Source organism: Saccopteryx leptura, chromosome 2, assembly GCF_036850995.1.
Source record: "Saccopteryx leptura isolate mSacLep1 chromosome 2, mSacLep1_pri_phased_curated, whole genome shotgun sequence".
NCBI classification, from domain to species: Eukaryota; Metazoa; Chordata; class Mammalia; order Chiroptera; family Emballonuridae; genus Saccopteryx; species Saccopteryx leptura.
This window is the reverse complement of record NC_089504.1, coordinates 66,183,091-66,210,460: the sequence shown is the minus strand read 5'-3', so window position 1 is coordinate 66,210,460 and position 27,370 is coordinate 66,183,091. Positions and strand designations below refer to the sequence as shown.

The following is a 27,370-nucleotide window of genomic DNA, read 5'->3' as shown; positions in this document are numbered from 1 at the left end:
CTCCCTCCTTCCCTCCCCCCACCCCCTGTAACCACCACACTCCTGTCCATGCCTCTTAGACTCGCTTTTATGTCCCACCAATGTATGGAATCTTGCAGTTCCTGTTTTTCTCTGATTCGCTTATTTCACCCCGCACAATGCTACCAAGACTCCACCATTCCGCTGTAAGTGATCCAATGTCATCATTTCTCCTAGCTGAATAGTATACCATGGTGTATATGTGCCCCATCTTCTTCATCCAGTCCTCTATTTTTTTTTACAGTGATTAAAGCCTTTAAGCAAACTCTTGGCCAATACAGCAAGAATCCCTAAAAGAGTAGTGTCCTTAACATGTTCACCAAGTCCAAGTTGGCCCCATCACCATGCCAAATCCCTGAAAAATGCAACTCAACCACAGTTCAGTCTGTTAGGAGCTGTCACAGGGAGCAGGAGTCCAGGAAAGTTCCCCACAGGAAAAGTCCGCATGGCACTGGAATTGTTGTCACCATTCTATACTTTGCAGCTCATGTCCAAGTCCCAATGACCGCTGCTTCTAGCTGGTAATGATTCAGGTAGACTGGAAAAAGCCATTTGCAGCATGCGTGGATATGGAGCTTCTGTTCTCCTCTGCCTGGAGAGTGTTAAAAGCTTTTATTTGTATCAATCTGTAGTTTTTAAGCTCAGGAGAACCTTAAGCTTTCTTTCTAGAAATCCATTCATAGTGCCAAAAAGGTAGATTGGAGGTTTAAATTTATTTCTTTTCTCAATAGAAGATTTGACACAAGAACCTGCTATTGTGGTTGGTAAGCATGTCATCAAGGATAGGATTCATTTAGTGAGGTTTTCTTGTTCCTTTTATTTCACAGGAGTATTCTGACATGCCAAATCACATCAGGCAATGAAATCATTTTATATTGTAAAGATTTCTCCCATTTGCTTTTTTTTTCTTTTTCTTTTCTTTTCTTTTTTTTTTTTTTTTACAGAGACAGAGAGAGAGAGTCAGAGAGAGGGATAGATAGGGACAGACAGGAATGAAGAGATATGAGTAGCATCAATCATCAGTTTTTTGTTGCGACACCTTAGTTGTTCATTGATTGCTTTCTCATATGTGCCTTGACCGTGGGCCTTCAGCAGACTGAGTAACCCCTTTCTCAAGCCAGCGACCTTGGGTCCAAGCTAGTGAGCTTTGCTCAAACCAGATGAGCCCGCACTCAAGCTGGCGACCTCAGGATCTCAAACCTGGGTCCTCCGCATCCCAGTCTGACACTATCCACTGTGCCACCACCTGGTCAGGCTCCCATTTGCTTTTCTATTGTTCTGGTTAATGAGGAGACAATAATATATGTGCCATGTGGGAGTTTGAATAAACTATACCTAAAACAACTCATTGGGCCTAACCAGGCGGTGGCACAGTAGATAGAGCATTGGACTGGGATGCGGAGGACCCAGGTTCGAGACCTCGAGGTTGCCAGCTTGAGCGCGGGCTCATCTGGCTTGAGCAAAAAGCTCACCAGCTTGGACCCAAGGTCGCTGGCTCGAGCAAGGGGTTACTCAGTCTGCTGAAGGCCCTCAGTCAAGGCACATATGAGAAAGCAATCAATGAGCTAAGGTGTCAAAAAAACTGATGATTTATGCTTCTCATCTCTCTTTGTTCCTGTCTGTCTGTCCCTATCTATCCCTATCTATCCCTCTCTGACTCTCTCTCTGTCCCTGTAAAATAAAATTTAAAAAAAATAAAAAATTAAAAAAAATAAAAATAAAAAACAACTCATTGGGTTTCATGGATATAAATCTATTTAGGGGCCTTTTTGTCCCTAAAAAGATAGAAAAAGGTTATATTTTTTTATAAGTTTTCTTTTTGGAACTCTGGGACCTACTCATAAAATGAAGACAATAATAGAATTACCTTGTAAGATTATGGTGAGAGTTAAATTAAGGAATATATTTAAAGTGCTGAGAATAGTGCCTGGAACATTGTTAGCACTCTGTGTTAGATACTGTTTTCATCATCATCATCATCATTAATGTTAATATCAATACTGCTATTACTAGGTGTATATGTATATGTCTTTTTTCTTTATTGATCTTCAGCCCATCACATGGAATGAATTTGCAAACATCCACCCCTTTGTGCCTTTGGACCAAGCTCAAGGGTACCAGCAGCTTTTCCGAGAGCTGGAGAAGGATTTGTGTGAGCTCACGGGCTATGACCGAATCTGTTTACAGCCTAACAGGTGAGGGGATTTCTTCTCCTGTTGTTTTAGTTACTGCTTGTGATATAACATCCATCTTAAAACTTAGAGTTTTGAAAGAACAAATATTTTATATCATTCTGAGAGTTGAGTGGACAGTTCCACTCCACTGGGGTGGGTGACCGGAAGGTCCAAAGTGGCCTCATTCACATTGCTGAGAAGTTAGTGACGGGCTGTTGGCTGGGAGAAGTTAGTTGAGGACACTGACCTGGGTCTTAGTTCTTCTCTCTGTGGACCTCTCCATGCGGGTTGCTTGAACTTCCTCACGGAATGATGTCAGAACTCAAAGTAGACTGCTCTAAGATGGAAGGGTGCAGAAGCCACAGACTTCGTAAAGCTCAGCCTCTGAAGTTACTCAGTCTCACTTCTAGAGTATTCTGCCTGTTAAAGCAAGTGACAGGGCCAGCCCAGATTGAATATGGGGAGGGGCAACACAAGCACGTGGTGTGAATGTTGAGAGTCGTGGTTCATTGTGGGCCGTCTTTAGAAAGTAGTTGGTACACTTACCAATGACATAATATAAGAATTAGAATCAAGCACACAGGTTAACTCCTATGAAGGAGCAATGTCTCAACCTAGTAGGGCCAGAAAGAAGAACCGGGATTCTGGTTTGTTCTGTTACTGACTTTGAAAGTTCCCTTCCCCTCTGCTGGCCTTAGTCTTTTTGTCTGCAAATAAAAACTTCAAACACTGACGGCTCTAGCAACAACTTCCGGGTATTTGTTAAAAATACAAATTCCTGGGCCCCACTCCAGACTTAGTGATCATAATCTTCAGGGTATGAGACTAAAAATCTTTATTTTTAATAATTAATGGAGTGATTCTGATACAAAGCCAATTTGAAATCCATTGTACTTGTGATCTGTCTTCATAAATAGACAGATAGAGATGTTATCAGTGTGTGTTTTAACATCTTAGGATATCTATAGAAAATGAGTCAGTATCTGCCCCTATGTCCTCTGCCTCCCACTACTCCAGTGTAATTCTCCACCAGTGGCCTCCACATTGGCATCACCTGGGAGCTTGTTAGAAATGCAGGATTTCAATTTTAAGATACAAAAATTAAGTGATTTAAAAACTGAGACATTTATTGTCTTTCTTTCTGAAACAAAGTAAACAGATCTTAATCAGATATCAAGCTCTATCTCTGGTTTGGTAACATAAGCCATGCACCTTGTAAAAACAACATACCCTGTAAAACACAAACCATTTAAAAAGAGGCATATCGCAAAGGATAACACATGAAGCTTTTTTAGTAATAGCTTCTCAAACCTTCTTCACATACATAAGAAGAAACGGAAATTCATGAAAGCTAAGCTTTAGCTTTATACTTCCATTAAAATGTCGTAATTCAGCTTTTTTTTTTTAACTACTAGAGGAACCTGATTAAAATCTTAAGATTAGGCAATAGTACTTTATTTTAATTTAAAAAAAAATTTTTTTTTCCTGTATTTTTCTGAAGCTGGAAACGGGGAGAGACAGTCAGACAGACTCCCGCATGTGCCCGACCGGGATCCACTCGACACGCCCACCAGGGAGTGATGCTCTGCCCCTCCGGGGCGTCGCTCTGTTGCGACCAGAGCCACTCTAGCGCCTGGGGCAGAGGCCGAGGAGCCATCTCCAGTGCCCGGGCCATCTTTGCTCCAGTGGAGCCTCGGCTGCGGGAAGGGAAGAGAGAGACAGAGAGGAAGGAGAGGGGGAGAGGTGGAGAAGCAGATGGGCGCTTCTCCTGTGTGCCCTGGCCGGGAATCGAACCCGGGACTTCTGCACGCCAGGCCGATGCTCTACCACTGAGCCAACCGGCCAGGGCCAATAGTACTTTATTAAATGTTGAAAGTTTCAAGACTAACTCTTAAGTCATTAGCTCTTGCAGTATATTGAGCTCCCAGCCAGAGTCCCCAGAAGGCTGACCTAAGGATGAGGAAGCTTGCCTTTTCCTTAAAGCAATGGTTCCTAACCCTGAATGGAAATTAGACTACCATGGTGAACTTATAAAAATTCTGATGTCCAGGTCACAGTCCCAGATTTAATCATAGTCTCAATGGGGAAAGACAAGGGTGAGGAAAGGGACCCACACATAAGTATTTCTTAAAAATAAATTTTTTTAAGATTTTATTTATTCATTATAGAGAGGGGGGAGAGAGAGAGAGAGAGAGAGAGAGAGAGAGAGAGAGAGAGAAGGGGGGAGGAGCAGGAAGCATCAACTCCCATATGTGCCTTGACCAGGCAAGCCCAGTGTTTTGAACTGGTAACCTCAGCGTTTCCAGGTTGACGCTTTATCCACTGCACCACCACAGGTCAGGTGCATAAGTATTTCTTTATAGCTCACCAGCTGATTCCACCATGCAGACAAGGTTGAAGATTTTTTAAAAAATTTATATATTTTTTGATTTTAGCAACTAAGGAAAGGAGAGGAGAGAGAGAGAAAGACAAGACCATCGATCTGTTCCTATATGTACCCTGACCAGGGATCAAAGTGCAACCTTTGTACTTCAGGACGATGCTCTAACCAACTGAGCTATCTGGCCAGGGCCAAGGTTGAGGACCATTATGTCAAGGGTTTCTCTATTGTTTTTCTCCATATAACCAATACTCTTTCTCTGCCCTACTCTCCTCATTTATGTGATTGGCAGCAAGATTCAGTAACCCATCTTGGTTTTGCAGGAGGGGAAGAGATCTTGATCAGGATGCAGTTTCTAGCAGTGGAGCCTTCTTCAGCTCCAGAGGTTCCCAGATAGAACACCCATTTCCAAGAGAGAGACAGGGGCTGTCAACACTTAGACGAGAGATATTTCTGGTCCTGAGCAGAGGATGCTGTGACAGATGGGGAAATACCTCATTCTTTGTTGGAAAAATACAGGGGCCATGCTTCCAGTGAGTGGGGTTATTTGATGTCACAATTTGTGGCAGAGAGGAAGGAATGTACTACATAATCTGTATGTGAGTGATTTTATTTTTAGCTTGTTACAACTCTATCATGGTTTATTTTTGCTAATCTTCTCTCCACAAGTGGATTATAAATTCTAGTTCTTATAATTTGTCTACCACAGGGCTAACTACTTAGTCAATTCATCATGATTTACTCCTGGCCAGTGTCCACTTACATCTAGGGACCCATGTAGGTCTCATATTTATTGTAAAAAGAAACAAAAAGTATCTTGACTACTCCGTACAGAAGAATTTAGTGAACCATGTCAGCCACTGAATTATACTCATAAAATAAAGGGCGTGGTCACAATTATCATTGAAGGACCATTTCCTGGTTGCTTTCATTACATAATTGGAGTTTGTCAGTGTTTCTACTCTATACAGTGCTGACTCTAGTCATCAAAAAAGTTTTGAATCTAAATATATTTCTTTCCTTTATTATTTTATAAAAATTAAAAGATAGATGTAGTATAACTTTTAGGAAGTGGCGTTAGTAATATTTTTCAACTCTAATGTTTTTATTGTGGTAAAATATGCATAACATAAAATTTACCACTTAAATCACTACTTTTAAGTGTATGGTACAATGGCATTCAGTACATTCACTTTGATGTGCAACCATCATCATCATCATCATCATCATCCTTTTCCATCATCCTTTAATCAAAGCTCTGTACCCATTAAACCAGGGGTCCCCAAACTATGGCCCCCTGAGGCCATTTATCCGGCCCCCACCGCACTTCCGGAAGGGGCACCTCTTTCATTGGTGGTCAGTGAGAGGAGCACAGGATGCGCATCCACATCCTGTGCTCCTGGAGTACTGTATGTGGCGTTGTTGCAAAGTGCGGCGTCGCTCACGTACTGTACTACTTCTGGTGATGCAGGACACACACATCACGGCTCCAGAAGCCCATCATATCACTTGTTATGGCTAGCAGTGACAAATATGGAACCGGACATTGACCATCTCATTAGCCAAAAGCAGGCCCATAGTTCCCATTGAAATACTGGTCAGTTTGTTAATTTAAATTTACTTTTTCTTTATTTTAAATATTGTATTTGTTCCTGTTTTGTTTTTTTACTTTAAAATAAGATATGTGCAGTGTGCATAGGGATTTGTTCATAGTTCTTTTTATAGTCCGGCCCTCCAACGATCTGAGGGACAGTGAACTGGCCCCTGTATAAAAAGTTTGGGGACCCCTGCATTAAACAATAAGTCATTTCCCTCTTTCCCCAGCTCCTGGCAACCACAATTCTACTTTGTGTCTCAAATTTTTTAAAAATATTTTATTGATTTTACAGAGATGAGGGGTGGGAATCGAGAAGTATCAACTCGTAGTTGCTTCACTTTAGTTGTTCATTAGTTGCTTCTCATGTGTACTTTGACAGGGCAAGCCCAGGGTTTCGAACTAGCAACCTCAGCATTCTAGGTCGACGCTTTTTCCATTGCACCACCACAAGCCAGGCTAATTTGTGCCTTTATGAATTTAGCTATTCTAGGTATGTCATATAAGTTAAATTATATTTGTCCTTTTGTGTCTGGCTTATTTTATTTAGCATAATGCCTTCAAAGTTCATTCCTGATGGAGCACGTGTCAGTATTTTCTTCATTTTTTTTTTAAATTAAGTGAGAGGTAGGGAGGCAAGGAGGCAAAGAGAGATTCCCACATGCTCTCCAACCAGGATCCACCTGGCAAGCCCCCTACAGGGTGATTCTCTGCCCTTATGGAGCCACTGCGTCATTGCTTGACAGCCCAGCCGTTTCAGCACCTGAGGTGAGGCCGTGAAGCCATCCTCAGTGCCCGAGGCCAAATTGCTCAAACCATTGAAGCCATGGCTGCAGTAAGGGAGGAGAGAAGAGAGAGAAAGGAGGGGGAGGGGTGGAGAAGTAGATGGGTGCCCCTCCTGTGTGCCCTGGCCGGAATCCAACCTGGGACTTTCACACACCAGACTGATGCTCTGCAGCTGAGCCAATCAGCCAGGGCCAATTTTCTTCATTTTTATTTTATTTTATTTTATTTTATTTTTTTCATTTTTCCGAAGCTGGAAACGAGGAGGCAGTCAGACAGACTCCCGCATGCCCCCCACCAGGATCCACCCGGCATGCCCACCAGAGGGCGATGCTCTGCCCCTCTGGGGCGTCGCTCTGTTGCATCCAGAGCCATTCTAGCACCTGAGGCAGAGGCCACAGAGCCATCCTCAGCGCCCGGGCCAACTTTGCTCCAATGGAGCCTCGGCTGCGGGAGGGGAAGAGAAAGACAGAGAGGAAGGAGAGGGGGAGGGGTGGAGAAACAGATGGGCGCTTCTCCTGTGTGCCCTGGCCAGGAATCGAACCCGGGACTCCACGCCAGGCCGACACTCTACCGCTGATTCAACTGGCCAGGGCTAATTTTCTTCATTTTTAAAGCTGAGTAATATCTCATTGTATGTGCCACATTTTGTTTATTCACTCATGAATGGACATTTTAACCTTTTGGCTGTGGAGAATAATGCTGCTATGAACACTGGTGTACAAATAACTGTTTGGAGTCTCTGCTTTCAGTTCTTTTAAGTATATACCCAGACATGAAATTTGTTGGATATATGATAATTCTATGTAATTTTTTGAGAAACTGCCGAACTGGGTTTTTTTGTTTTTGTTTTTGTTTTTTTGTATTTTTCTGAAGCTGGAAACGGGGAGAGACAGTCAGACAGACTCCCGCATGCGCCCAACTGGGATCCACCCGGCACGCCCACCAGGGGCGATGCTCTGCCCACCAGGGGGCGATGCTCTGCCCCTCCAGGGCGTCACTCTAGCGCCTGGGGCAGAGGCCAAGGAGCCATCCCCAGCGCCCAGGCCATCTTTGCTCCAATGGAACCTTGGCTGCGGGAGGGGAAGAGAGAGACAGAGAGGAAGGAGGGGTGGGGGTGGAGAAGCAAATGGGCGCTTCTCCTATGTGCCCTGGCCGGGAATCGAACCCGGGCCCCCCGCATGCCAGGCCGACGCTCTACCGCTGAGCCAACCGGCCAGGGCCTGCCGTACTGTTTTATACATCTATGCGGAGGCACAGATGAAAGGAAGTATATTAAAGGATAGACACTCGAATAGTTATCGCTAGGTAGTAGAATTTCAGACGATTTTACTTTTTTGTACTTATGCTTTTTTAGATTGCCAAAAAAGATTTTAATTGTGTTACATGTTATTTATACAATAAAAAAGTTATTTTTGTTGTGGAGAGAACATTTGTATCATGAAACCAATGCAGGGTAAGATGCTGTCCAGATCGATTTCAACCATGGTTCTCCTGATCTCAGAGGGTTTCTCCACCCGCTGATGGTATGTTGATAAGGGCCTTGAGTTTGCCCTGGGGTGGGAGGCACACCACCTCAGTCTTTCTCTGCAGCAACGCAGTATGCAAAAGTGCGGTGATGAAGGCACACAACAAAGAAAAAGGAGCTATGCTCAGTTCAAGTTCCATAGAATGAAGTAATATTTAACATCAAGTGGATTCAACATACAACTCTCTGATTCTAAAATTCCTAAGCCGGAGAAGTGCAGTTTTCAGGCATGAACCTGAGTGTTTCTGCACATTGTCTTAATGGCTCTGCCTCTCGCTGCTGGGCTTTCCATATACTGTCTGCTGATCCAGTGTTATGCTCACAGAAGACTTTTATTCTTTCTCTCTTTCTCTATAGTTCCTTCCTAAATAGAGACTGCCACAGGGCCTTTCTCTTCACTGTTTTGTTTTGTTTTTTCTCTGAGAGGGATTTCAGTCCCTTATTTTTTTATTTTTTTAAATTTTTTTTATTTTATTTATTAATTTTTGGAGAGGACAGAGAGAGGGAGAGAGAGAGGCAGAGAGGGAGAGAGAGAAGGGGGGAGGAGCTGGAAGCATCAACTCCCATATGTGCCTTGACCAGGCAAGCCCAGGGTTTCGAACCGGCAACCTCAGCATTTCCAGGTCAACGCTTTATCCACTGCACCACCACAGGTCAGGCGATTTCAGTCCCTTAAAGAGAAAGTTAGAACCAGAACACATGAGGCCTGTAAAGCTCTGTTATGTCGCTTTCCCCTTAGTGGTAGTATAGGTCTCTCTCCTATACAGCAAGAAAGGGAATGCTATGTTATTGATTTGATTGAGATTTAACTGAAGAATGGCTGATAAGTATGGATGAGAAACAATTTTATATACACAAATTGTGGCATGAAAACCTTGGTTTATGTAGTGAAGTCTTCACTGGGTCTTTCTATTTTCTGGGATAGTAGGTACCCTAGATGTTTAAAGAACTTGAAACAAAAATGTCAGGAAGCAGCCCTGGGTGGTTGGCTCAGTGGTAGAGTGTCGGCCTGGCGTGCAGGAGTCCCAGGTTCGATTCCCGGCCAGGGCACACAGGAGAAGCGCCCATCTGCTTCTCCTCCCCTCCCCCTCTCCTTCCTCTCTGTCTCTCTCTTCCCCTCCTACAGCCAAGACTCCACTGGAGCAAAGTTGGCCCAGGGCGCTGAGGATGGCTCTGTGGCTTCTGCCTCAGGCACTAGAATGGCTCTGGTTGCAACAGAGCAACACCCCAGATGGGCAGAGCATCGCCTCCTGGTGGGCGTGCCGGGTGGATCCCAGTCGGGCGCAGGCGGGAGTCTGTCTGCTTCCCCGTTTCCAACTTCAGAAAAATACAACAACAAAAAAATGTCAGGAAGCTTGTCACTACTTCTCCTATTTATTTGCTTAATCTACAAACCTGTGGAGCTTTTCCAGCTTGGTGGAGAACATAACCAAATAATATTTAATTACCTTTCCATTTTCTATTGCACCCAGCATAGTTGCTTCGGCTCTTTTCTCATAACAATGTGACACTTAAATTCATTCAGCAGCTCACAGACACACTCTAGGAATTGCTGGGTTAGCATGATGTATAATGCAACGTGTAAGGCAGACAGAAACAGTAATTAACACCTTCCAAGGGTTTCTAAAATGGAAGGTAATCTAAAATTACTATTAGCTCACTCAGCTTATACAAGTGAGGGAATTGTTCTTTACCTTTAAAAACTGCAAGCTGTAATCTTTTTTTTTAGCGAGAGAGGAACAGAACAGGAGGAGAGAGAGATGAGAAGCATCAACTCATAATTGCAGCCCTTTAGTTGTTCATTGACTGATATCTCATGTGTGCCTTGATGGGGGCAGGGCTCCAGCTGAGCCTGTGACCCTCTTGCTCAAGCCAGTGGCCTTGGGCTCATATCTATGATCCCACACTTAAACTGGCAACCCTGTGCTCAAGTTGGTGGGCCTGTACTCAAGCCGGTGACCTCGGCATTTTGCACCTGGGTCCTCAGCATCCCAGGCTGATGCTCTAGCCATTGCACCACAGGTCAGGCTGCAATCTGTAATCTTGCATGTAGCTAGCTATACGCTGGAATCGTATAGCTTCCTCGGAATCGCCTTCCAGTAAAGTTCTTAAAGGAAGGTATGAACAGACATAATCAAGGGCTCTCAAACTTTATTGTTCATGAGAACCACCTGGGTGCTTGTTGAATTATAAGCCCCTGCAGAGTTCAGAAGGAGGGATGGGCCTGAGAATCTGCTTTTCCAATAAATTCCCAGGTGGCTGGTTTGGCCACACACTGAAAACCACTGGGGCTGTGGGGTTCTCAGTCCGGGCTGCATATTAGAGTAAGCTGGGGAGCCTTGAAGAATACTAATGCCCTCCCCACTCCACAGACTGGTTACGTCAGAATCTCCTCGAGTGGCAGAGCCTAGGCCTTAGAGCTCCCAGGTGATTCTCATGGGCACCATTGGGTTGGATAGTGTATTGACCAGGAGGAACACCAGAGGAGTGAATTCTGAAACTGGCCTTTGAGGCCACCCCCGGTCATGTGGAGAGGAGTCAAACACCTGATAATTGCCATTTCTGGCTCCTTTCCTAAGCTCATGGTTAATGTCACTGATCATCTCTAATAGGCTTTCCAACTGGGCCTACTGCAGCTTCAGAATCCTCCCTTCCAGAGCTCTGGGAGGCCAGATAGTGAGCGGAGGCTTCTGATAAGGGCTGATTTTCCAAAGAAATACTGTACTCAGAATGCCAGGAAGAGAAGAAAGAAGGGTGAAAGATGAACAGCCACTTGGGCAGTGGGGATATAAAGCAATAAACAGATGGGAATTGCTTCTCCCCATTTCTCTAACTTACAAATATAACTTGATGTTTGCAGTTAGTGAGGCTCTAAATTTAGCGGTTCTCACACTTGCTTGCATCCTCCGAATTTCTGATTTAGTGTAACTGGGCTAGAGCTAAGAATTTGCATTTCTTTTTTTTTTCTTTTTCTTTCTTTTTTTTGGGACAGAGAGAGCGGGACAGATAGGACAGAAAGGAAGGGAGAGAGATGGGAAACATCAGTTCTTTGCTGCAGCACTTTAGTTGTTCAATGATTACTTTCTCATATGTGCCTTGACTGGAGAGCTACAGCAGAATGAATGACCCCTTGCTCAAGCCAGCGACCTTGGGCTCAAACCAGCGACCTTTGGGCTCAAGCCAGCAACCATGGGGTCATGTCTATGATCCTTTGCTCAAGCCAGCGACCTTGGAGTTTCAAACCTGGGTCCTCTGCATCCCAGTCCAACTATCTACCACACCACCACCTGATCAGGGGAGAATTTGCATTTCTAACAAGTTCCCAGGTGATGCTGTTGCTATTATTTGGGGATCTTCAGTTTGAGAACCACCACTTTAAGGTAGTCTTCTGGTATCAGAAAGATGAGAGTCACTGGATATAGCCAGATGTTTCTTGACCAGAATTCAGAGGTTAAATGTGGAATTTAGCTTATACCAAATTTGATACAGATTGGTGAGAACATTCTAGAATGACATGCTAAGGGAATTTTAATTTTAGCTTATAAAAATAGAGACCTTGGTAGTGTTTGGGGTTCCTAAGATATACAACAGTTTGATTAAAATCCTATTGCTTCTGAGGTATATGCACTGGTAAATTGTCAGTCATCCTGTTTATCCGGCCTGTAAGATAGGAACTGGGCACCAGTCTTTACTTAATTTTCTTGGGAGTTGTCGTATGAGGTTGCCATGAACTGATGTGGGTCATTCTATTTTGATCATTTTACTTCTTTCAGTTTTACCAACATGTCAGTTTTTTAGCTAATGTTTTACTTGGGTCATTTTTGTACCTGACCACTTGATGGTGGTATTTTTAAAGTAAAGAAAAGGTTTGAATGAGGGGAGTTTGTATCAAAATGTCCAACATCAAAACATTATTAATCATAAGAAATTTTACAATGTTTCTTTCTGGGGAATGAGACCGAGGAGAATGGGAGGGTTTTGTTTGTTTGTTTGTTTTGGCCTTAAGCTTCATATTCATCAGCACTGATGCAAATTTTAAAATTATTTGACTGTAATACTTTTATAATAAGAAAATTAAATTCACCTGTGAATTAAGTGGCATTTCCCCATGTGACAGAGAAGTGATTTGCCTAAGGCCCAACTGCTTAAAGAGGGACAGCAAATCAAGGAAGGCTTTGATATTAGAGGCCAGAGAAACTCCAGGATGGCTACAGCAACTGTCTCTTTGTTAGACCTGCATAGGATTGAGTGACTTTAAGATGTTGTGTTGTAGGAGAGATTTGATACCCCCACATAAGAGTTCCCTGTTGCAAACAAGAGAAAATAGTTTGAGCTAACTTAAGCAGGAAGGCAATTTACAGAGAAGATAGCGAGCGCTTTGCAGAATAGATGGGAAAGCTGAAGAACAGGGCTTCCGAAGTGAGCAAGAGGCAAGGGAGGCCAGCAGTAGAGGACAAATCAAGGTCACTCCAAGGGAAGAGTACCTGCCACCTTTGTGGAAAATCTGTGACTGTCCATTTCATGGGCCACTCTCTCCAGATCCATCAAGTCCCAGGCTGACATATCCTATGGGCTGTGACTGGGTCACATGTCCAGCACCTTGTTAACAGGTAATAATTGAGAATATCTCATCCCTTTCTGCTTCCATAGGGGGATTTAGGACCCTGCCTTTGCCTTTGTCTTAGACTCACACAAAAGGGGAAATCCCCTCAAATAGTAAGGAAATGAAAGGCTGTGCCTTCCCACCTACACACCCATAAAAACAGCAACAATAAAAATCCAACAAATCTCCAACATCCTAATGTAATCCATCCTTTGCATTTCTAAGCATATTCACATGTTTGATCATCATAGCACCATTTCTAATTGGGTTCTGTTTTTTACTGTTTGGATGTAGTTTGGATATTTTCTCCATCTGCAGGTTGTTTTTTTGTCCTTTTAACAAGGTCTTTTGCAGAACAAATGAAATGGTTTTTATCTTAATGATATGTGATTTATTGATTTTTTTTTCGTTTTAAGAATTGTGCTTTTGATTTCAAGTCTAAGAACTCTTTGCCTAGTCCTAGATTCCAAAAGATTTTCTTCTGTTCAGTCCTAAAAGATTTATATTTTATATTTAAATTTATTATCTATTTTGAGATGATCTTTGTATGAGGTGTGAGACCTAGGCTGACATAGATGTCTAATTGCTCCAGCAGTTTGTTGAAAAATTTCCTTCCTCCATTGAATTGCTTCTGCAATTTTATCAAAATTCGGTTGGCTTTATGTATGTATGTATGTATTTATTTATTTATTTATTTATTTATTTTCAACAGAAAGAGTCAGAGAGAGGGACAAATAGGGACAGACAGACAGAAAGGAAGAGAGATGAGAAGCATCAACTCATAGTTGCAGACCTTAGTTGTTCATTGATTGCTTTCTCATATGTGCCTTGACCGGGGGGCTCCAGCAGAGCGAGTGACCTCTTGCTCAAGCCAGTGACTTTGAGCTTCAAGCCAGTGACCTTTGGGCTCAAGCCAGCAACCATGAGTCATGTCTGTAATCCCATGCTTAAACCAGCGTCCTGGTGCTCAAGCCAGATGAGCCCATACTCAAGCCTGTGAGCTCCGGGTTTTGAACCTGGGTCCTCAGCACCCAAGGCCGATGCTCTATTCACTGTGCCACTACTTGGTCAGGTGATAATTTTTTATTTTTTTTACAAGAGAGACACAAAGAGAGAGACAATGAGAGGGACAGATAGGAACAGACAGAAGAGAGAAGGAAGAGAGATGAGAAGCATCAATTCTTCATTGCCACACCTTAGTTATTCATTGATCACTTTCTCATATGTGCCTTGACCTGGGGGCTACAGCAGACTGAGTGACCCCTTGCTCAAGCCAGCGACTTTGGGCTCAAGCCAGTGACCATTGGATTATGTCTATGATCCCACATGCTCAAGCTGGTGAACCTGTGCTCAAGCCGGCGACCTCAGGATTTCAAACCTGGGTCCTTTTCATTCAAGGCCAATGCTCTATTCACTGTGCCCCTGCCTGGACAGGCCAATAATTTTTTTAAATGTAGAAATCTTAAATTACTGGCACCAAGATTTTAAAACGTTAAGATCCATAGCATGATCATGTTCTTTAGGGCACATTTTGAATACCCTTTGATGTGTATAAATAAAATACTCTCTCTAAGAACATATATGCTGTATTCTCAGTACAATTAAAATAAAATTCAGTGGTTCTTCTGGTGACTGCTGGGACTCACCTTAAATCATGAATTACAGCATATTCTGTAGTCTGGCAAAATGGTTTCTATTACTTTTTCATTAAACATAGTAGCTATAATAATCTGTCTTCAAATATTCCAATGCAGCCAACATCTGAGAAATTTATTATGATGTCTATAAAGTTAGCCACCATATTTCTTTTTTTTCTTTTTCTTTTTTTTAAGCTGGAAACGGGGAGAGACAGTCAGACAGACTCCCGCATGCGCCCGACCGGGATCCAACCGGCATGCCCACCAGGGGCGACGCTCTGCCCACCAGGGGGCGATGCTCTGCCCCTCTGGGGCGTCGCTCTGCCGCGACCAGAGCCACTCCAGCGCCTGGGGCAGAGGCCAAGGAGCCATCCCCAGCGCCCAGGCCATCTTTGCTCCAATGGAGCCCCGGCTGCGGTAGGGGAAGAGAGAGACAGAGAGGAAGGAGGGGGTGGGGGTGGAGAAGCAAACGGGCTCTTCTCCTATGTGCCTTGGCCGGGAATCGAACCCAGGTCCCCCGCACGCCAGGCCGATGCTCTACCGCTGAGCCAACCGGCCAGGGCCACCATATTTCTTTAGCAGAATAAAGAGGTTATGACTAGTCCAGGATGGCTTCTGCTGTATGTGTATCAGTGACAAATATGCACAGTAACTGACCAAAATGCCTTCTTTACAGAATGCAATTCATTTATAATCTTAATCCACCTGAAATTTTATGCTTAAGAAGTGTGGCAATTTCCACCTGTGACTACTGGCCATGCATATTCTGCAAAATCATCTAGAAGAACGGGCCATGTTCCTTCATCGTAGATAGACATATCATCTTAATCACACTTCTAAAATCTAGCAGAAGGTTCTAAGTGTCCTTTTGGGTTGAGCTTATATGACGTCCAATAAAATTTTGTTTCAAAGATCTAAAAATTTAACCCTTAGTATTAATTTGCAGTATTTTCAAATCTCAACCTTTTGCCCAGGTTCTTAGCAAAGGTAAGAGAAAATGATAAAAAAATATTTAAAGTTTATTGTGTCCTAAAAGTCTTGCTCTTGTTCTAATCTTGGCAAAAGAGCTGAACTATGACCTTAGCCCTGTCATGGGGTCTGCAAAATCTACCACTACCCCCACCCTGCCCTCTTTTTTTTATTGTTTTTCAATATTCACATTGAATATTTGCCCCAAATTTCCAGTTATGATGATACACTGTTATTAACAGGGTCTAGATTTAAATCTGTTAAATCCATGAACTCCAATTTATTTTCACCTTGGGAGTCACTGTACTTGTTATACATGTTCTAGCTTCTTCTAGTCTACTGGATTTCTCTGGATTCTTTGTAGAATGAGTATGGGTTTTGGAAGAGGTTGTCTGTTAGTTTTCACCTACTCTTTGTTAAACAGTCTCACGTGTACCAGTTCTTTCACCAACCTAAGTAAATGCCATGACTGGAGGCCCTTGTTTTTCTAAAACAGTTTCATCGTACTCATGCTTGGCACTTCTGTGGGTCTGAGGTCCCCATCCACTGGAGTCCTCCTCTCAGTGGCTGACTTTGTAGGTCCAGGCCATTAACTGCTTCATTTTAAAGAGATGTCAGAAAATCACTATCCTCGCTACCCCTCCACATGGAGTAGTGTTTCTGATTGTCTCTTAATCTGGGTTATGAAAACAAGCACTTATTTTTCATAATACTTTCTCACCAACAGGTGGCTCTAATAATTCCCCTTAATATAATAGTACCCAGGAGTAAGCCCTGTGTGGCATTTAGAACTTTCACACTATTTGAGTCAAAACGTAATTGACTTTAAGAATGTCTTAGGAAAAAAAAAAAAAAAAAGTCCAGCATTTCTGACCAAGTCTTTAGCAAATTGATTTTCTCTTGGATTACTGGTTCATAGATCTAGTCTAAGTCTCTTCTTTTATTCCTGCTCGAAACACTTTGATTGGTCTTCCAACAAAACAAGATGAATAGAAGTCATGAGATAAACATAGAAGGAGATAGAAAATCTAGTTGTTGAGTCCCCTTCCCATAGGAGGAAGGATAACTTTGGGGGAAGGCTTTATGGAAGAGGTGGACCTTGAGTTGGGACTAGTTGAAGAGTGGGTGGGATTTGGATGGTGGGAGGATAAGAGAAGGGTGTTCCTGGTCGGGGGTTGTAGAAGTGCTCGTTCAAATGCTGTGGTAACCCACCCATAGTGCCTGAGTTGCAGAGTGGTCAGGGTTGCTGTATTAGTAATGATGATGAAGAAGGTTATGATGATGAAGATGAGGATGATGAGGGTGCTGATGATGCCAGGGACAATAGTTGCTAGTACTTAATGAGTGTTTACCTTTCCAGGCACTGATAAGCACTTTACCATGGATTGTCTTATCACAGCTGCCCTTTGACACTGGTGCCGTTATCCCCATCTCAGAGATGAGAACACAGAAGCACAGAGTGTCTAAATAACTAGTGGTGTGAGTGGTTTGCTAAAGTACAGCATATTTATTTTCCTGTTTTCAAATAAAAAAAAACACTTCATATGAGCTAGAACTAGTTTGTCAGAAACCTGGCAAACAGAACACCAGTGTTTGTCTCCCTCCCTGAAAGAGAGCAGAGAGGCAAAGCAAATCTCACACGGTGTGGCTGAAAAGGTCGCCCTGTCATATGGAGTTGGGCCTTCTACATGTACGTAAGCCTCCCAGTTCCATCAGTGGGACTAGGGTTCTGTGAAGGGGAGCCCGTGTTTACACTCACAGCCTCTTTGGGAGGCATAGCATGCCCAGAGGACTGCACTGCTCACAGGGAGGTAGGAGGCTCCTTGAGACAGGCTGCCTTGTACCAAAGACTCCGGTCCTAACTGTTGCTAGTTTGGGCATATAGTACTCTGACCTCAGTTTCTTCATGTGCAAAACAGGGGTGATGGTACCTACCTCATAGGGATTTTGAGAGGTTTACATAGGATGACATAAAATGCTCAGGGGTGGCGACAATGGCTACCATTTACCTGAGCTTACTCCCTGCAGAATGCGTGGTGAATGGGAAGTGCTTAAGCAATGGAGCAATTTGTACTTACTGCTATTATCATTACTTAGCCTCTCTAGACTTCTGTTGTTCTGTGGTGCCTATGCTGTGGAAACCACCACTTTTTTTCCTTTTTTCCAGCCAAGCTAAAAGACCTTCACCTCCAGATATATCCCTGTTTTCTGTCCTCTCCTCATGCTGAGCCCTAAATCATCAATTCTGTCATCTTCTGACACCAAACCATCAATGTCCCTACACTAATCTGAAAATCCAACTGTTTTATGCCAGCATTTTCTCAAAAAAAAAAAAAAAAATCTTGTCTAAATACAATGCTATATACCTGACACTAATACAAAATGCTATTGAATGTAAACTAATTGAAAAATAAAGTTAGGCCTTGGCCAATTGGCTCAGTGGTACAGTGTGGCCTGGCATGTGGATGTCCCGGGTTCAATTCCCAGTCAGGGCACACAGAGGCACACAAATCCTGTCTGCTTCTCCACCCCTCCCCCCTCTCACCTCTCTCTCTCTCTCTCTCTCTTTCTCTCTTTTTCCATTCAGCAGCCATGGCTTGATTGGAGCGAGTTGGCTCTGGGAGCTGAGGATGGCTCCATGGCCTCTGCCTTAGGCGCTAAGAAGAGCTTGGTTGCCAAGCAATGAACCAACGCCACAGATGGGCAGAGCATCGCCCCCTAGTGGGCTTGCCGGGTGGATCCTGATTGGGGCACATGAGGGAGTTTGTCTCTCTGCCTCCTCTCCTCTCACTGAATTAAAATTAATTAATTAATTAATTTAATTAAAAATTTTTTTCAGTGCTCAGAATTTTAGCTTTTAATTAAGAAATAAAAGAAAGTTTATTTGATTTATTCTTAAGCCTTGTTCTTTTAGAGTATGATCTCAGTATTACTGGATGACCTAAAGGGACAAATGTGAAACCACTGGGTCTTCCACAGAATTAAATAATGGTATAATTTTGCAAAAGGAGGAAATATGTATTTTTAAATGGGATTTAAAAACCTATTACTCACTTCCCTTTCCTTCCTGCAGAGAGTATTGAGAACATTAAGTAACAGTTTATGGTTGACTCAGCATTGCTCACTGGGATGTTAGTCATTAAGTGTGCTCTAACAGTGGCGCCTTTCAGGACTGAATTGGGTATGGCTAGCCGTAGCCGCCGTGCACACATCAGGCCTGGAAAGGCCGACGCTGAGGCTGGCGGGAAAGGTGCTGCATTCAAAGTGCACAGTTCCTGTGGGGCAATCTGAACTTTGACTAAGTATTTGATGATATTAAGAAATCATTGTTTGTGGTTTTAGGTATGATCATTGTAGTTACATTTTTTTTTTTTTTTTTGGACAGTGACAGAGTCAAAGATAGGGACAGATAGGGACAGACAGACAGGAAGGGAGAGAGATGAGAAACATCAGTTCTTCGTTGTGGCACCTTAGTTGTTCATTGATTGCATTCTCATGTGTGCCTTGATGGGGGGAGGGGCTCCAGCAGAATGAGTGACCCCTTGCTCAAGCCAGTGACCTTGAGCTTCAAGCCAGCAACCTTTGGGCTCAAGCTAGTGACAATGGGGTCATATTTATGATCCCATGCTCAAGCCAGTGAGCCGGCGCTCAAGCTAGAAATCTTGGGTTTCGAACCTGAGTCCTCCATGACCAAATCTGATGCTCTATCCACTGTCCCACTGCCTGGTCAGGCTGTAGTTACATTTAAAAAAAAAATAATTTTTATCTTTGAAAGATACATATTGAAGTTTGAATAGATAAAATGATATGATTGAGTTTTGCTTCAAAATAATCTGGTTCAGAATGAGGAAGGTTAGTGAGGGATATAGTTGGAAATAAGATTGACTATAGTCCAATAACTGTTGAAGTTGGGTGATGGGTAAGGCAGTTTCTTACATTCTTTTTCTTTTTTTTTTTTTTTTTTTACAGAGACAGAGAGAGAGTCAGAAAGAGGAATAGATAGGGACAGACAACAGGAACGGAGAGAGATGAGAAGCATCAATCATCAGTTTTTCGTTGCAACACCTTAGTTGTTCATTGATTGCTTTTTCATATGTGCCTTGACCGTGGGCCTTCAGCAGACCGAGTAACCCCTTGCTCAAGCCAGCGACCTTGGGTCCAAGCTGGTGAGCTTTGCTCAAACCAGATGAGCCCGTGCTCAAGCTGGCGACCTTGGGGTCTCGAACCTGGGTCCTCCGCATCCCAGTTCGATGCTCTATCCACTGCACCAACGCCTGGTCAGGCTACATTCTTTTCTTGATTTTTTTGTATAATTTTGAACTTTATCATAATAAAAATATATTTTCTAGGCTCATGATTCTGAGTGAGGATCAAAGGGCCTATCTCTGAGTAGGAGAGGGTGAGTGTTAGTGTACAGACCAGGAGCCGTAGGCTCATGCAGGGATTCCCCTGTGAGCTTTCCATGATATCTGGGAATGGCTTTATGTCACATGTTGGTGAGCACACAGCCTGTGTCCAGTGAACACTGAATGAATAAATGAAAGCAGAAAGACCAAAGCCCTGATCCTTCTCGTCTTGTCTTTGCAGTGGAGCCCAGGGGGAATATGCAGGGCTGGCCACCATCCGAGCTTACTTGGAAGGGAAAGGAGAGGGACACAGAACGGTGAGTATAGACAAGTGGTGCTTGCTCACCACCAGGTGGCAGCAGGTCTAGCTCCCAGGGTCCTTTCCTTCTGTGGGACCCTCCCTCCAAGCCTTCTTGGAAGCAGCTGCAGAAACATATATAATCAAGAAACAAATTTCTGTGAACTTCCCATTATGATTCTTGTCTCCATGCACTTCACTGGACCATTTTGAGAGAAAACACTCAGCGATAAAAGGCTTTTGCTCAAACCCTATCTATAAAAGCTAGCCAGCTGGTTGTGAAACTGCTCTCCTGAAGGAGCACAGGAGTAAGGGACAGGAGTGTTGCTTCCTGTCCTTGGCTCAGCGCTGGCCCAAGCCTAGACAAAGAGCAGAGACTGAGCTTTAATTCTTCTGTAACTTCTGTGATTCCTAAGCACAGTTCTGGTCATATATGTGCTCAAAATATAGGTACATATTGAGTTAATAAATGCTCTGTTTAATGACTGTCAGCTTGAAGCAACAGGAGAAGACATGGAACAGAGTTCATGGGTCTGCTTTATTCTTTGCTTTGGGGATGAGACTGTAGTCTCCAGGGTCCAAGCTGTTCTTGGGGGCCCTTGTGGGAACAAGTGGGTACTAATGGACTTGATAGGATCCCTCAGCTTCAGAGGCAGTGCTTTTAGCAGTTGATCTGACACAGGTTTCAAACTGTGGCTGAGAGAGGTCTGTGTTCTGGGGTCTTCATTGTCCATCATTGTGGTGATGACCAGTGCTAAGCTAGAACTTCCAAGTGCAGAGGTGTGGTTCTTAGCAGGATGATGGCATCTTGCCCATCCAGAAGAGTTAGAGTAAAGGGTACTGGGGTGGTTCTGGCTGCCTAAGTAAGTGGACTGCAGTAAGTGTTGGCCTGATCTGAGTCCATTCCTGGTTTTTTAAAACTGGAGTTTTTTATGGCTAGGATTGTCTGGATTTTGCAGTGAGAGAATCTAAAAACTGTTTCAGTTACCTTTCAGAAGAGAGGGGGAGGAGAGTATTTTCTCTCTTGTTCCCTTGCTTATTCATTCTGATTCCACAGGTATGTTTTATCCAGGCTTTGATCTGGTTGCTGAATAGAGATAATTTTTAAAGACCTTTGAAAACCAGGATATTAGGTAATTGAATAACCTATCGCATGCTGGCTACATGCAAGCCACTGTGTGTGCCCGTCCAGAGACATAGTCCCTGATATTTCAACTTTTTTTGTTGTTTTTTGTTTTTTTTACTTGTGTTTTCTCATGGTTTTGAACTCCTTAGCTTTCTAAGGAAGGGTTAGTTTAGAACTATATTGTTGTCTTTGGACCACAGAGTCTCAGCACTGTTATAGAATCAGAAAAAAAATGTTGAGGCTCCAGTTGTCCAGTGAAAGAAAAACACATGACTGACATTCAAGTTCCCTCTTCTGTTTCTCTTCTTTGGCCTCTGGGTACTGAGGCAGCCCTGTTAGTTCCTTGTCATTATCCTCTTTAACCACGAGGTGTCTGGGGACCCTGACAGGGGAACATTCATCCTGTGTGGCTGTCTCCACGCTGCGCCCCTCCCACCCCCCTCCACTCTGCTTTATGGTGCTTGTGGGAGGCCAACGAAGAGCTAGTGACAAAGGGACGGCCAAAAGCCAGGTTCTGTCACTTTCTGATGCCTCCCGTCCCTCAGTGTTTTCCAGTTCTCCAGTCTGACATGCAGAAGTATCTGTGAATGTTCAGGATTGAGGACCAAACTGGGAAGGCCAAAGAGGAAGGATGAGAGGCCTTTTGACTGGGCCTGAACAGAGTTCTTCTATGACTTACAGATTCTTTTGGGTTCCTTTCCCCCCCCCCCCCTCTGTGTTTTCCAGTCCTCCCTTCTCTCTCTGTCCCCTTGTGTGCGATGTTTCTTCTGGCACCATTGTCATTGTCCACATTGCTATCACTGAAGTGTCAGGAGGGGCTCTTCTTTTTCTTCTGAAGGATGAAGAGGAGCTGGCACTGCGTTTTAGGAAGGGGAGGAAGAGGCAGGGAAGGCCACTCGGACATTGCATTTGTAGAAATTCGGAACTCACAAGTTGGGAAATGTTGGCATCCTTTCTAGGTTAAAGATTTAAATTAAAGCCAACTTTTTTAGTTAGAGAAGAAGAAAAGGACTTATTTGCATCAGAGAAGTCTGAGACAGCTGTTCCTGCACAACAGGCTCTGATGGCCCCCAGGAAGAGCAGTAGTGTGGGGAACCATGTGCTGGGGAGCCAGACAGGTTCCCGACACTTCTCTTGTTTTAAGCTGTTTTTGGAAGTTATTTTCACTTTGCTCTTAGGTTAGGTTTCAGGGGTTCCTAAAATGCAATGGCCAAGTTCTTGATTTACCAGTTTAATTTGGGAGAATGCAAATTTATTTAATAAATTCTTATACTACAGTCACTCTGTGCCAAGCACTGTGTCCTAAACACTTTATAATAACCCAGTTTGTTAGTCTGGTTTGCTAATGAAAGACTGAGTTTCTTATACAAAGGGAAAAGACTGACCAAAAGAAAAAGAACCACCAAAACACACCTCCCAGAAACCTGTGTGTATTTTCTTTTTCCTAGTTGCCAGAGGCAAAGTAATGACCTTCAGTTGTTCAATTTTTACCAGCAGAAAGAAATTGATTTCTCTTGCAAAGAAGCATTGCTCTTGAATCCTTCAGGGATGAGCTATGTTGGGTCTACACCAGACACACCGGGGACACTAAATGGGCATACCTAAATGCACCAATGGGGATTAGTTTTGGATAAAACAGAGATATCAAATCTGGGTCCTTTTGTTTCCATGTCCCTTGTAACACCACAGTCTGAAGTGTGGAAAAATTAACATTAAAAAGTAATTAAGGTTTTCTAAATCCATATAGAAAATCAGAAATGTCTAACAGCAGCACATAAAAGAATCACTGACAAAACCACTGAGACTTCTTTCCACTACTCCCCATGCCAGGGTGTGTGCTAGTTTTCAGTGGCTGCTGTAACAAATTAGAGGCAGTCCCAGGGCTACAAATGAGATAGGTTCTGCAGGTTTGTTCTGAAATTGAATTTGTATGTAAGTTGGAACAGATACATTTACGTAGTAAATGCAACTTAGATGTTTGTCTTAATATAGTATTTATTTTTACTTTTCTGTGCATATAAATACTTAAACATTTTCAAACCTACAGAACCAATCTCATTCGTAACCAGGGGACTTTCTGTACTACAAAATTAGTGGCTTAATATAATACAGATTTAGCTTCCTACAGCTAATGGAGACCAAAAGTCTGAAATTGGTTTTGCTTAGCTAATGTCAAGGTATTGGAGGGTCTGATTCCTTCTAAAGGATTCAGGAGAGAATCTGTTTCTTTTCCTTTCTTTTCCAGTTTCTGGAGGCCTCTTGCATTCCCTGACTCATGGCCCCTTCCTATCATCACTCCAAACTTTGTTCAGTCATCACATCTACTTCTTTTGTAGTCAGATCTCCTGCCTCTATCTGGTAAGAATATTTGGAGCCCAACCTACAATCCAAATTTCAAGATCCCAACTTAAAATGCTTAATCTCTCATCTCAAAGCCCTTAACTTAATCACAACAGAAAAGTTCCTTTTGTCATATGGGGTAACATTGATAGATTCTGGAGATTAGGATGTAGATGTCTTTGGAGGCTCATTATTCAGTGTACCACAGGGTGGTTGACATGTTTCACTTGAATGTTTTTGTTTCAGCAGAACTTCCCTGGTGTGAATTCTTAACTTAGGCTTTTAACAAATATTTTATATTCATTTTTAACATTCACCTTCTCCTTCCTTGATAAGTGTTCTGCTCCTTGGGATCTTTTTATCCAAAAATCCTTTGGTCGAATAAAAATACCTTGTGAGAAATGACAAGTTACACTAGCTTTGGTCCTGATAAATTAAACAAACTTCAATACAAATGAGAGGCATTGAAACAAGAAAAAGGACTTGAGGACAGCACAGAGCAACCAACATGAGAGCAGTGGCTATTCAAAAGAGGCACAAACTTTCAGCAGAAGAGTGACAAAACAATTTCATGTGTGCCTCTGGTTACAGTTCTCTTCTTGTACACATGTATTTTTTTTCTATGTAGACGACTTTACTGTTTTTGAGGAAACAGCTGTAAGCTAAGTTTTCATTTTGTAAGCCTATTTTATAAAGGGCATTCGTTTCTTCTTTTCAAGGGGTTGCAATACTGATTCTGGGGTAAAAATTTAAAAACTAGAGAATTATTTTCAGCATGCTTATCCTTTTTTCCTTCCTTCCTCCCTCCTTCCCTCCCTCCCTCCCTTCCTTCCTTCTTTCTTTTTTAGGTGAGAGGAGGGGAGACAGTGAGGCAGACTCCCATAGGTGCCTGCCCAGGATCTACCCGGCAACCCTGTCTGGGGCCAGTGCTCAAGTACTGAGCTATTTAGTCCCTGAAACTGACACACTTAGACCAACTGAGCTATCCTCAGGGCCTGGGACATGTTCAATTGAGCCACTGGCTGTAGGAGGGAAAGAGGAGGAGAAGGGGGACGAGCGGGGAGAAGCAGATGGTCTCTTCTGTGTGCCCTGACTGGGAATCAAACCAGGACATCCATATGCTGGGACGACACTCTATCCACTGAGCCACCAGCCAGGGTTGTTCATTCTTTTTCTTGATTTCTTTTAGGAAAAGTGTGTAATGCATTGTCAAATCTACCAGAGCAGGCATTTTCACCTGTGATTGTGTGATTTTGGGGGAGGAATGGAAAATGATGTAAATCTGGAAATTCTAACATTGCACCCGCCATCCACCATCCATAAGAATTTGAGACACTTTCCCTTGATCTCTTCAACTTAAAGTGAGCTCCCCTTCCTTATTCCGAGTTCCTCTAGCACCTGTGGGCTCTAGACATTGATTTATACCAGTGGTTTTTAACCTTTTCACACTTGGGGACCAGTGAAAATAGGAGAATGATTTCGGGAACTGTTAAGGCAGAAGTCATCCTGAGCATAAGCGAATTTGACTAAGATCATTGGGTCTCTAATCTCCATAGAACATTAGGGTGGTTAACTCTTGCAGACTGGCACAGAATTTCTGGTGGACCTGTCCACCAACCTGTGGTTGAAAAACACTGATTTATACAAATGGCAGTGTTATCAGTGAACAGGTTGTGTGAGCACAGGGCAGGGATGACCAGATTTTGTGCTTAGTTTATGATTCTCATAAAACTAACAATTTGTTGTATAGAATAAACAACTAGTAAATGATGACATAATTGTTGTATTGGCATTGGGAGGCCTTGGAACTCTTTCCACCCTTATCTTGTCTCCTAGATCCCAGCAGAGCCAAGCAGAGCACTGACACTGTAACATGGGCATTTTAGTCCTGGAATTGAACTTCTAATATTTTGTTCTTGTAGGATGGTTTCTGCATATTATAAGTGAGAGAAGGTTAGAATAAGCTCAGGTCTATTTTTGGTGTGCTGGGATAAGGGAGGAGAGTACTTAGGGATCATTATTTAGGGATCCAATTCACTTTTGGACATTGTTTTACATGGCAGTAACAACGAAATTGTAGCAGATTTTAAGGCACTAGTGCTCAATTTAAATGAAGAATATGGTGCCCATTTAATTTGTGCTCCAAGCATGTTGCAGGGCTTTTCTGTCAGTATGAATAGCCTGGTGATTATTTTTTCTCCTCCCTTTCTTTTATTTCATTGCTAAGGTTTGCCTCATTCCGGTATCAGCTCATGGGACCAATGCCGCAAGTGCCCACATGGCAGGCATGAAGATTCAGCCTGTGGAGGTGGATAAATACGGAAATATCGACACAGCTCACCTCAAGGCCATGGTACCCATCTTCCACGTCATACATGGGAGAGGTCTGGGCTGGGAAGAGGTGGTGAGGATCCGAGACGGGCTGGCTTATGTCAACATAATCTTCTTTGCATTCTAAGTAAAAGATTGCAATTCCTTCTCTGAATGGGTCTGGGGAAAATGGTGTGAAATCAGAAAACCTAACTGTTTCTATAAGAACAATAAAAAGCAACAGTCCCATTTTTGGTCCAGAATAAAGCTGACCTTACTTTAACACTTCCTTCACCAACTGGGAGAAGGTTCTTTAAATTGAAATCCCATCCTCTAATTTATGCCTGTGGAAGAAACTGAATGAATTATTCATGGTGGTAGTAAGGGTACTCCTTGCAGGATCTGCCTTCTCCTGCCCAACGCACTCCTCCTTCCTCCATTAATAATCAAACTGGCAGCCACAGTTTTTCCTCAATCTTTGTGTTGGGAATTAAAACGTAGCTGTAGATTCTGCAAATGTCTGTGGCCATCACAGCCATTACCTGCTGAATTTCCGGCAGCATTCCACCCCCCTTCCACAAACACCAACCCCCATTCCCAACCTCCCAACCTCCAGGAAGAGGTTGCCTAGCAACCGTATCTGCTTTCCACTGATGGACTGGAGGCTGCATCTTAAGAAGGAAGGAAATCAGTTGAATAGCAATGTGATTTTGTCAGGGTTATTAGGCATGGAGTCTGGGAACTTCATGTAACTGACTTCAAAGGGAGGCTGAAAATACACAACCCTGCTCATCTCTCTCACCCAGAAGTTCTGGGTGAGAACTTCTCCCAGAAGTTTTTACCACTCCACGAAGTTTTTACCAACAAATATTCTGGACCAGTAGTTGTAATTATTAAATCTCTCCAATATAGGTTGTGACCTTTAAAAAATTATTTTTTTCATTTTCACACAAGCCTGCTCTGATTTGCTGGCCAGAAAAAAAAGAACTTTTTTATTTGTTTGCCTTTAAATGCTTGCCTTTTGTCAAAAGGCAAAATGAAGGAGGTTTTTTGTTCGTTTGTTTGTTTGTTTGCTTGCTTGCTTGCTTGTTTTTAATCAGTGCAGGAATACTCCTGTGGCAATTCTAATTTCAACAGAATTGGAGGGAAAGGGAATAAGGATGGATATGGCAAGATAAACAGAGAGAGATTAACTGTGAGAATAGATGTAACAGGAACCAAAAGCTCTGAAATAATTACGGAGATGACTTGAACCAAAGAAATA

General features: G+C 43.0%; 1 protein-coding gene across 3 annotated transcripts in view; it reads left to right on the top strand.

Moving 5' to 3' along the window:
• GLDC (glycine decarboxylase) overlaps positions 1–27,370 on the top strand; it is a 140,369-nt gene that overhangs the window by 52,637 nt on the left and 60,362 nt on the right. For all 3 annotated transcript variants that reach the window (XR_010749216.1, XM_066368125.1, XM_066368126.1), the window contains exons 15-17: positions 2,071–2,213; positions 20,274–20,349; positions 26,024–26,149. Coding sequence is in view for 2 of the 3 variants with exons in the window: in XM_066368125.1 (XP_066224222.1) it covers positions 2,071–2,213; positions 20,274–20,349; positions 26,024–26,149 (345 nt within the window). In the remaining variant the exon portion in view is untranslated. The remainder of the gene's footprint in view (positions 1–2,070; positions 2,214–20,273; positions 20,350–26,023; positions 26,150–27,370) is intronic.